The following is a 12484-nucleotide window of genomic DNA, read 5'->3' as shown; positions in this document are numbered from 1 at the left end:
TTGATTTGATAATTTATGATAAGACTAATTAAGATCAGATCAAGATACTCACTTTTCTTGACCGATACAACTTGTCCATTTCGGGTGAAACTTCTGCGTCAAAATAACATCACATGAGTCCGGAAGTTAACGTTCAAAATTATTCCAAATATTTATGACCTTTCAATAAATGTATGCAGTTTCTACTATAAGCAGTTTCAAAAATGAATGTTGTTCACCAAGATTATTCCAAAAGGCTAAAACGGCTTATTCAATCTGAAATCACAATATACAAATTGTATGAGAAAGAACAGTAGGCTACATAATCAAAAATGTATAATTTTCATGTTACATATTTAATATTGGATTCTGTGAATAACTTAATTTGAGGAAGAATAAGTGATGTGATGAATCAACACTGAATCTAGATTTCCAGTAATGTTTTGAATATTTCTACAGTAGGGCATAAATCTTGATTCTGTTCGTTTGAATCTCAATCTGCATATTTTAAACATGTTGATGATTTTTATAATACACAAAGTAATATAGAATTGTTAAAAAAACATGAATTTCATAAAGGAAAGTATCGTTAATGCAATCTTATGAATACCGTACCGTGTTAAATTATTATTTAATGCTTAAATAATTGAATTGTACAATTATTCATCAAAGTCAATGTATGCAACTAATTAACATGGATTGGTTACTATTTATAATTTGGTTGGATAGATGAGTCAACAGACAGACATGAAAATTTGACGATATCACGCTGAAAAACGGCCAGAATCAGCCGATTTGTGTGGACGTCCTGTCAGCCGCCATCCTACACATTTCAAGGACTCGGATCAATAAAATCCAAGATGCCAAGCTCAGCTTGCCTGCAAATAATATTCCCGCACACAGCAAAGTACCAACACTTAGAGAAAATCAGAAGCTGCATAAATATGATTTTTCGGAATCAACTTAAGAATAATACATTCATGTTGATACGGTATTCTAACCGAATAATATAGTCTATTAAATTATAGGACTTTTGATATAAGAATTATTTACGAATCAAAATCCGGAATAATGTTAAATATTTTGCCTTCATTGGATTATCTAGAGCTGGATTATTTTTAAATAACGGATTTAAATATTCAAGTATTGAAAAACTATAGAAAACGATCCAATTTCTTATAATGATTAAATATTGAATTCATTTCTTAAGAAAGCTGCTAGTTGATTGAATTGAGAGAGAGAGAGAGAGAGAGAGAGCGAGAGAAAATTGAATTAAAAAAAATTGCTGCTTTCATTTTAAATCCGAATTCTCAATGTTAATGTCTCCTGGGATTTATTCAATTGATTTAATCATAAAGTTAGTTGAAAAAAGTATATCGTCTGAAAAAAATCCTTTATTTTGTATTTCAACTAGCTTAAACGATTTTTTAGAGAATCTCCCAGTATTATGATTTGTGTGTATAAGTATATGAAACATGCTTGGTTTAATTATGTTTTTAAATTACGTACTTGAAAAGAGTAGGTAGGAATAATTTATCAAATCCAGACACTATAAGCATTGGGGCTGGCAAAATGAATTGTAGTTCTGATATTGTAATGATAGGTTCTTCTCGTACTATAGCTCATTTATTTTTCAAATTGCAAAAATTTATTCGGTTCTGGACTTTTTTTACGTAGGTCTATCCAAACAACTTATAAAGAAATCAGAGCCATAATATACTTTGCAAGCACATCCCTTTTTTATGTCCATATTGTCTAGTTTACATGGAAATTGGAGAATTTCTAGTACCTAATACTTCATGAACACACAACAAATTTTAATTGTTATATTTGATGAAGCGAATAATATGTGTTAATGAGTTTCTATGGGTTCCATAAACTTAATTTATAACTTTTGTCTAGATTTGATTTCTTACTCAATAATGCAAAGCAAAACAAACTTGATTGGAAGAAGTTCTAAAAGTATTTCGAAAATATTTTTAACTACTGTATATTTCACATAATTTACCATTAACATAGAATTGGTTTACAGGACGATTTCTCTGTCATTTTATATAGGAAAGTAATATTTAATAAAGTAAATATAATCATACTTCTCTATCATACATATAGAATATGTTATAGACTGGTAAAAAAGTAATTTCCAAGACAATATCAATTTATTCAAGTATTGGAAAACTATAGAAAAACGATCCAATTTCTTATGAAACCTAATTTCTACCTTCATGTAGGAGAGTGTCTTTGAAGATTTCATTGTTGCCAAATTACTTGTGATAAAATGGCTGGAATGGATTTACTTCGAATGTTATGTTTCCATCAAATACGCAAGCCATAATTTTCTTGTTTAAAGGTACCATAAATTTGAAAGTCCTCATGTTCCTCATAGAGACCTACTGCTATTTTGTTGATCCCAATAATGATCTCCACCGAAGTAATGTATTTTATTCCTCAGAAAAAATTCAAAGATTAATTGTCTATATTACTTATGCTTTGAACATAGACCTGAAATAGAGAAGTAATAAATTCAAATATCTTTCTTAATTTTTGAAAACTGCTCGATCAATAAATTCCAACACTCACAGCTTCAAGAAATCTTTAGGAAAAACTGGCGAATTATCTGTCATTAACTATCAACTTATATTAGGAAGGCGTCTATATCATTCATTGTTAACGATATCATGAAATAACACATTATCACTATTATGAAATAGTTGTTATTTCATTAAAATCGTTATCGATACTATGAAATAACGATATCATAGAAAACATAATCTAACTACACTGTATAGAATAAAGGATCAACAGATCCTTTATGAGGAGTTGAGGAATCATTAGTGAATTTTCAAATTTATGGTATTATTTGAACGAGAAAATCATCACTTGCGCAACCTATTTGATGGAAACATAACATTCAAAGAAAATTCATTCCAGCATTATATCACGAGTGATTCAGCATCAATGACTTACACATTGATTGACTCATGAATGTAAGACGGGCTGCACATTGGTGTCACAAGACACGCGTCTCAAGACGCGTGCCGTGTCTTATCAAATTTCATGAGACATGCATGTCTTTTGCATGTCTCTGTCGCTTGTCTCGTGATTTTCGGTTATTACAAAGCTGTATTACAGACTGAGCATGAGCAGTGACTAAGAGTACCAAGTGCTGGCAGTAGACAGTGGCTGGAGCGCATGCGCGGAGTGATGCATCTCGCGCGACATGTGTCGCATGGAACCCGCTAACCGGTTCCGTGCGATACCTGTCCGATACACAGGCGATGCCTCGAACATCTGTCGCAGGCAGTGAGTAAGCTCTGATTTTACAACACAGGTTGGTTTCATATGCGACATGCCTCGGACATGATATTTGTCGTAGACATCATGTCTACGACACCAGTGTGTAGCCCGCCTAAGGAATACGAGATACACGTTTGACGCATCATCACGTCTCAACTACTGAACTGATTAACTTGAAATTTTGCATGAAGATTCTTAATTAACCTAGGATGGTTATAAGCTTATTTTCATTTTTATTAATCAATTAATTATAGTTTTAATAATTAATTGAAACAAATTTATTCAATTTGTGGTACAAAGTTAACGTAAGATAGAATCCCAATCAAAACGTTTTCCTATTGTAGATTATTGCAGTTGTTAATACTTTCAATATCATCATGGACGTATAAACTTACCCTTTGCGGAGTAAGCAAATTTGCGGAGTAAGGAATTCTACAGCATTGAAAAAAGTTAAAATTATCGAAGAAATTAACCAACTTGTTTCGAGTACCTACTGTACGGTACAATGAAATAATATGAACAAGTCTCTATCGTACAGCAGTATCATAAAGTAAGGAATTAATTTCGATTATGATTATTGATTATTTCGATTATCTCTGATAGTATATATTGGCTTATTCCTGATTCGATAGATTCTTACATTATTAAAATTATAAATACGAGAAGTTTTGAAAACAGTGATCCCTGCAACATAAGAGATAGAAGAAAATTATATATATATTAGTAGGCCTACATATCAAGTGCAATAAGTAAACTATTTTTAACAAACAACCCATTATCAGTTATTATTAATTCACAGTAAGAAAATTTCTTATTACGACGTTTCATTGATATAAGTAAAAGCAGAGACAAGAAATATATTATGCTTATCCTTTATCTATGGTAAAAGTTAGTGCTTTCAACGTTTTTTCCATAAAATATTTAAATTTATAATTTTTTAAGAATGATCCTATGGAAATTGAAGCCACAAGTAACTTATTTCAAATGTTTTTGCGTTTCTTCTCTTCCATAGTTTTTCAAGTATTATTAATTATTCAACACAAGTAAGCAGACCAAAAACCCGGCACACGCTTGGTGTGAATGACCTAGTAGAACCGGTTGTCGCTGCTGGACCGTGAAAAGCATTCACATCCAGCGTCGACCCGGCAGATAAACACAATTTTTGCATTAATTTGAAAAGGGCAGATTTAGTTGATCTCGCACGAGGCAGCCGAACGGACGATGTTTCTGCTCTGCCACGGAGTGGCTCTGGTTCTCCTTACAGGAGTGGCCTGTACTGAAAATGTCGATTACAAATTCGATATACCCCTTTTAAGGTCGGCGTACCCGGTCTGGGATACGGTCCCAATATCGGGCAAATCAGGGGTCGGCGATCCCCTAATTTTGACGCCTTTCATCGAGAGTAAGGAGTTGGGAAAAGCTCGCGATCTCGCTCTGGTAAAAAATCTCCCCGGTCTTAGTGAATCCGATGATATTGAAAGCTACTCTGGATTCTTCACTGTCGATGAAGAACACAATTCGAATTTGTATTTCTGGTTTTTCCCATCAATGGTGAGTAAACTGCATAAACGATTCAAATGGCCAATAACATAATATGAGTCACAACGTTTTCGTTAATTATTATCTCACTCTATGAGATTGTATTATATTATAGAATTTATTTTCATTATTATATCACTATAAAATTATATTCTACTATATTAAAAAATATAGACTATATATTCTACAGACTAGATCTAAAACGTTACTGGAGGTGGGCCCCCTTCTGAGTATTCTCCAGAGACAACACCCCCCCCCCCGAACATTGCGTACCGGAACCTATATTGTTGCTTTGGTTGTAAATTATAATGCATAATCTGAGTGTAATAAATACATAATTTGAATGTAATACATACAAATCTAGTAACATTTTTACTGATGATGTTCAAATGTGCACACAAATATGCGTTAGTCATGAATCATGGGATGATTGATAGCCTACTGTTTCATAGCAACTTCAAAGAAATACAAATTTATTTCATAATATGCAATGAACTATAGAAGTTTGTGTGCTGCTCATTGATAGGCCTCAAATAAGCATTGGCAACTGAAGCATCGATACTCATAAGTCCTCTTTCACAGCATCAAGACGCTACTGTGCATAGTGTCACCTGGTCATATGGGACATATATATGAATCATATATATATATAATATATATATATATAATATATATATATATATCTCATATTGATCAGGATTTTAGAGTTTTTAATTAAAAAAGTTTAATGAACTGTGTTTTTTTCTTTGAACAATCTTTGTCATCGACAGAAAGATTGTTTATTTCATTTGTTGTCAAAATTAACGTAGCTTCTCTTTTGTTTTTAATAACAAACGTGCCGCTTGTGCGACAGATAAAAATATGTACTTGAAATGGCTTTCATGTTTGGCATTGACTGAGTTTATATTTAATACCCAAAATTTTACTTTTGGTCGGAGAGTGTGAGCTCGTTCGATAGGACTGGAGTTAAGTCCGGCTGATCCAGTGGAAAAGGCTAGATTTCGGTTCGTTTAATAATACAGTTATTCTGTCACAGATCGGGCAGTATAAAAATAATTGTATTTTCAAGGGAGACGGGTTCTGAGCCTATTCATTGGTTCAGTTAATATTTGTTCTTTTAAAATACTAAAGTCGCGAATAAACCAGTGGATGCCAAAGTGGGAAGCCATTTCAAAAAGTTAGGTGACTACTGAATCATTGTTCTTAAATTTTCATAGCCACAAAGATTGAATCATTATTAGCTGCAAGCGAGTGTTTTTCCCAATTAATTCATGTCAAATATTGTGTTTATAATCAAATTAATCTTGTTTTGTTCAAATGTATATATGTTAAAGATTCATTAATTGAAGTTCTAGTTATTCTGTTCTTTTTTGTTATAATAGTTTTTCCCCTCACAAAAGTTATCATAGTTCTTTTTCCCCCTTACATATTTGGTGGAGGCTTCTCCCGCCGTTCCTCAGCCTGCTTACAATAGCAATAACATTAGTCAATAAGCCGAATTTATTGTAGCCAGCTATCTGAGCTAGCAAGCCGTAATTTTAAATTATAAATGAAAAATTTAGTCAAGCGCAGTTGGCTTCCTTCAAACTCCGCCAAGCCCCGTACCGAATACGAATAAATAGGGATCAAAATATCACTCCACATCTGTAAATCATCTCTCACCCTCACTAAACTACAAGCATAACATAAGAATAAAGAATAATAATAAACAATTTCAAGTTGAAATGTATGAATTTTGTATTGAGTAATATTATTAGTCCATATTTTTCGTTTTCAGACGAAAAATGAAAATGATCCAGTACTTTTATGGCTACAAGGAGGCCCTGGTGCTTCATCTCTTTATGGGCTGTTTGAGGAAATTGGTCCATTTTCAGTTACCACAGATATGAAACTGAAATTAAACAAGCATTCCTGGCATAGAAACCATTCTTTGATTTTCATAGATAACCCAGTTGGAACAGGTAAGACATTTTTGTTTCTGAGAGCAGGTCTACATTATTACAATCCCAACAGAAAAGCTCGTCACAATGAATTTTTATTCACAATATAGATCCAATTATATTGAAAAATCTGGTACAGTAGAGAAGTCTATATTAGCCTAAGTACATTATATCGAAAACCCTGGATCACCACTGAATACGATAGATACATTATATTATGAAATTGATAATAATAGGCATACATCATGTTTTACAATAATTATTAATTGGACAAAAATGTTTACCTACATTCAATTTGTTAGATAGGGCTACCACTTTTGTGCAATACAATATAAAAAGGAAACCTACCTTGGCTATCAGTGACTAAATAGTTATGAAGTCAAAATTCGTACAAGTATTCAATTTTTTATGAACTTGTCCTCCTAATAGTGTAATTGGATTTCTGCATGTATGACATAAAGATTAATATTATGATGATGATGATGATGATGATGATGATGATGATGATGAATAGATAATGAAGATAATAAAATCACATCACTTATATGGGCTACTTTTGTTCAAATTAATAAAAACAATATAAAAACTTGTAGTACCCTTTATTAAAAATTTAAAAATATTTTTACAGTTGGAATATTTTAAAGTTTTTAATAAAGGGTACTACAAGTTTTTATATTGTTTTTATCAATGAAGATAATGTATGTGAGTTACTGAATTTTCTGTGTCTAGGGTTCAGTTTCACAGACACTGAAGAGGGCTACTGCGAAAATCAGGAAAAAGTTGGAGAGCACCTATATTCAGCTTTGACTCAGTTCTATTCCATATTCGAGAATTATAAAAGTGCTCCTTTCTATATCACTGGAGAATCATATGCAGGTAAACGTGATCTTCATTCATTTTACATTTTTCAAGACTTTTCAAGAGAACGGAAAAAATTAACTCAATACAACCAAAATTCAAATTATAATTAACTAAATAATTATGCATTTAGTCAACTTTATCTGTGATAATGTTTGAAAATAAAATTAATAGTGAAATTCAAGTTGATGAGATCGGATTATTCTATTTCTGATAGGCATTATTAGCTTCAAACATACACAGCTTTCCAAACTTATGTTCATTGTAAAAATATTCCACTTTTTGCAACCTTCTTCACTTGAAGGTAATAATGAGGAATTGAGTGATACATACTGTAATAGGTACTATTTTTCAATATTTATAAATGTTTAAGACAGTTGAGGTTTCAATAAAATATCAATATGCTGATTAATAAATCTTAGCAATATTTTATAATTTATGTAATACTAACAAATTGTTAAAGCATCTTTTACAATAATTTGTTGTCATTGATGATTTTCAGGAAAGTTTATCCCAACTCTTGCGCATACTATTCACAAGAAAAATTCAAATAATCCTGATTTCAAGATCAACTTACAAGGTGAGACTGCATTATAGTGACAGAGGTGATTATTGTGATGGAGAGATTGTAAATCTCTTCTCAAGTATGACTTTTTTGCTTAGCACTTCAAGTGCTATATATTTATCTTTCAACACTCAGTATACACAGGATCACTGTTGAAACAAAGTACCATATCAAGAACATTGGAAGTAGGGCTTCTTATGGCACAAAAAAGGGCTTCGAGGTCAGTTTAGTGAATAGACCCAAATATACTGATTCTAGTGAATCTTATGATATCCAAACTTGATGGCCGATTCAAAATGACAGATGTAGCGGTTCATTGAAACGGCCATAGAATGGTTACCATCAATGATAGAGACCTCTAGTGAACGGGACTCTAATAGCAATAAACTGTTCTCCAAAGTTTGTTATTACACATTTTCACCTAAAACATAATTTCAACAAAAAAAAGACAATTTTTCATTTTTTCAATAGTGTATTTTTTAGTATTCAATAGTGTATCTATTTTGAGTGACGTTTTTTTCGTTAAAAGTTACAGAACAAAATTTCTGAGATATGTAATTTATGATCTAGTTACAATTATTTATTTTTAATGATGTTAAGTTGTACGATGAACCAAGTAGTTATCATTAAAACAAACTTTCGTGAGTTGCAAATGACAAATTATTAACTCACTGAGTCCTGTAGGCTAGTCCATACAGTTGACAACAATAATTAAGATAATAAAAAAACTATTAAGTACTAAAAATGTTTTATTTTATCATTTTCTAATTTTTCTTATGGAGATCTTCATCTGTTTTATGATTTCAGTTGAATTGTTTTTTTTTCTATGGAGTTCGGTAATCCAGCAATAATTGTATTAAAAAAATCAATTTCAAGAAAAATAGGTACCTAGTGATTGTAAGTCAAAAATTTCAACCGAAAATTGATAGTAATTGCATCACAATTCGTGATTAATCAAGAAATTCACAACTCTAATTCAGTTTAGGAATAGAATATTTATTTGAGTTAGGAATAATTCCGGGCTAAGTTTATTTTTGCATGCATTACAGTGTGTGAAAAATTGAGTATGACTCTTACTTTATTTTTTCTATACAGTTTCCTTTCCTATAATTTATTATTTATACGAGTTTCTATATTACTATTATGAGTCTGAGAAAAATAATAGTAATTACTGACAATATTCAGTAAATTTGCTGAATACCAGTATGTAGCTAAATTTTACTGGGTTATTTTTATTTTGCAAATATCACTGTGTCTCAATAAAATTAACTATTAAAACTTTATTTCATAGGTGTGGCCATCGGAAACGGCTTTACGGACCCCAAAACAATGCTCCATTACAGCGATTTCGTCTATCAATTGGGTTTAGTGGATAGTCATTATAGAGATGCAATGGCAGTAGCAGAAAAAGAAAGCGTTGAAGCTTTGAAAAATAATAATACAATTAAAGCATACAATGTGAGTATTCTACATTTGTTTATGGTAAAAATATATTATAGAAATAATTTTTTTACAAAATGATTACTTCAAAAATGATCCGAGATCGCATGGAAATCAAAGAGAATATATTATATGGATAGACAATATCACAATGTTCAACTCATAAAATTATTGGCAAAGATTGTAATATTTGTAATACAAATATATTGTATCTGAAACCAATTTTACTTTCTATAGGAATAACTGTATATTGTATGAGTTCAACAGTGATATATGCATGATCTTCTTCAAAACTACATAAATTATTTTTCTAGCAAAGTTATCAAATATGTCACTCTACTGTTTTTAGAAGCAGGTTTCTGACAAATGGGTGGTAACATTTCACACACTTCTTTATTACATTTTTCCCTATAGATATTGGTTTTGCGTCAATGCCTAGTTAGGAACATTATGTAAATGGCTTCTTCACATGTAGGTCGACAATTATAATGTGATTCACAAACTTCAAGAATTTGACACTATGTAATAATTATGACGTCCGCTACATAAGTATTTTTATAGGTTCAATTCGGAATATTGTTTTTCTACAAGTAGTAATCAACACATTACTGAAAATAATTATTAACATTTTTGAAGGATATGAATATAACGGAGGAGGTTTATGAGCACGGTAAAAATATTCATTCATTTATTGTATAAAATACTATAATCATAATACAATTATGACATTGGAGGAAAAACTAGGCTGAGCCTGTACTATTTCTCTCCAAAAATTTTGATAAAATGTTAATGTTGTCCAAAAGATAAGGTTATGTTATCACACACTGCTTCGTTACTTGATTTTCGGTCCAGGAATGATGATTTAAAATTATGAAGGTTTATTTTATACTCTAAATGAATCACAGAATGTATCACAATAAATTAAAAACTTTAGAAATATTGCTCTTATTTAAAAAAAATTATTACGAAATCAAAAGCCTACTCAATGAAGGAAAACCTTCGAAAAATAAAAAAGTAGAATAGAGATGATGATTAAAGAAGAATGGGCGATTTTATCAATACCGTGCTAGGAACGATAATTGTTCTGAAGTTATCATTCGATATTGTATTTGAATGAGCAAATATTTATGATTCATTGATAATGGTGTATAATAGGTTAGTTGTTTTGAAACCTCAAGCAGAATGAAAAACAATTACAGTATTGAAATAGTTGAGTTTCACAGGTCAATTTATTATAATCTATCCATTGATGATAAAATAATACGGTACGGTATTGTAGGCAATTCTTATTTGAACTACCGGTACACAACTATTCTCAATTCAAGACGCTCATAAGACGCTTAGAATATAGGTAGTTTAGTTTATAAACAAATTGTGAGTTTATCTATCTTTCTATTTGAGATCTCTGACTTATAGTAGATATTTCAACTAATCTTATTTTATTTACAATACCTGCCTCGTGATTGATCTTTTTCAGGGCTGGGCTGAGACATTACTCTTGTTCGCTCATGGTTCACATTTTCATAATCTGTACAACTTTCTCAGCCCGAAAAATAAGCCGTTGGAAGATTTTTTCGCTGTGTACCTCCAAACACCAGAGGTGAGACGAGTTCTACACGTGGGAGACCTGGAATTCACAAGCATTGGAAAAGTTTACTTAAAAATGATTCCAGATTTTATGAACTCTGTACAGCCGACAGTTGAGGAAGTCATCAATAATTACAGAGTATTGTTTTACAGTGGACAAATGGACATAATTGTGGCATATCCTCTTTCTGTTAATTTATTTGAGAATCTCATGCATTCGGGATCGGATGAGTACAGGAATGCTACAAGGAATGCTTGGATGGTAGACAATGAACTGGCTGGATATATAAAGCAAGCTGGCAATTTCACTGAGGTATTGGTTCGCAATGCTGGACATATGGTTCCTGCCGATCAGCCTGAGTGGGCTTACAAGCTGATATCTGACTTTGCTCTCAACCAATTGAAGTCATCAAGCGATGACGAGTTTATAATATAGATTCAAAACTAGTTTTCTACTGTGAAATGAAAATGTCAATAGTTAAGTTATGTGTTTCTTAGGAAACAATTACACGACGAATTGCTAAGGAAGAACGTTAGAATTAATATTATCAACAGTTATATATATTGCTTAATTACTTAAATTAAGTTTGTAGCTTGAATGTTGATGTTGTGGAACTTTTCCATAATTGAAGAGACTTGAAATATTGTCAAAAATTCACTTTATTTGAATAAAAATTGATATTTTACAGGAGCATGCTTTCGTGTATGCTCATACATCATCACTGTAACTTACAGCTGATGATATGTGAGCACACACGAAAGCATGCTCCTGTAAAATATTAATTTTTATTTGAATAAAGTGGATTTTTGACAATATTTCAAGTCTCTTCAATTGCTTAATTACATTTTGAGTGTTCTAGCCATTCTCTCTAACCTGCAACAAATAAAATTGCAGGCGATAAAATAAATGTTGATTGAAGTAAATAATCCTTTTCATTGTGAGAGAAGCAAATAACTCAAACTGATTTCCTCATAAGAAAGCATGACTCATCACTTCCTCCGAATTTCATTCATCTAGATCAGGGCTCTCCAACCTACGGCCCACGGGCCACATCCGGCCCGCGGATAGATTTTGTCCGGCCCGCCGAGAGTTATTGCAACAGATTTTTAAAACTATATAATTATTTATACACATTTTTGACAAGAACTATGAGTTTAGTACTTTTCTCTTACTAGCTACTCCATTTCTTAAGACTTAAGGGCCCTACACACCTACGGATTTGGCTCGCGGATTTGGCCTGTATTGGCTCGTGTCCTTGAACGACTCGGAGCAAAATCA

The 12484-nt window shown here is 31.8% G+C and overlaps 2 protein-coding genes across 6 annotated transcripts in view; one reads left to right on the top strand and one right to left on the bottom strand.

Annotated features, from left to right (window-relative positions):
• LOC111050151 (cyclic nucleotide-gated cation channel beta-1) overlaps positions 1-11240 on the bottom strand; it is a 53375-nt gene extending 42135 nt beyond the window's left edge. For 3 of the 5 annotated variants that reach the window (XR_005570795.1, XR_005570794.1, XM_022336420.2), the window contains exons 1-2: positions 595-819; positions 53-255 (exon numbers count right to left, since the gene is read on the bottom strand). Coding sequence is in view for 3 of the 5 variants with exons in the window: in XM_022336420.2 (XP_022192112.1) it covers positions 53-79 (27 nt within the window). In the remaining 2 variants the exon portion in view is untranslated. Of the gene's footprint in view, positions 1-52; positions 256-594; positions 822-11070 lie in introns of those variants that run through there. The other 2 variants (XM_022336419.2, XM_039423904.1) reach the window with 2 other exon arrangements.
• Positions 4400-12129, top strand: LOC111050152 (venom serine carboxypeptidase-like). Its single transcript, XM_022336421.2, has 6 exons — positions 4400-4827; positions 6593-6776; positions 7485-7631; positions 8116-8193; positions 9470-9636; positions 11096-12129. Exons 1-6 carry the CDS (start codon positions 4498-4500, stop codon positions 11639-11641), a joined length of 1452 nt encoding a protein of 483 aa, XP_022192113.2. The 5' UTR covers positions 4400-4497; the 3' UTR covers positions 11642-12129.
• Positions 12130-12484: the final 355 nt, after the last annotated feature.

Source organism: Nilaparvata lugens, chromosome 3, assembly GCF_014356525.2.
Source record: "Nilaparvata lugens isolate BPH chromosome 3, ASM1435652v1, whole genome shotgun sequence".
NCBI classification, from domain to species: Eukaryota; Metazoa; Arthropoda; class Insecta; order Hemiptera; family Delphacidae; genus Nilaparvata; species Nilaparvata lugens.
Note: the sequence above shows the minus strand (reverse complement) of the source record. Positions and strands in the feature narration are given on the sequence as shown.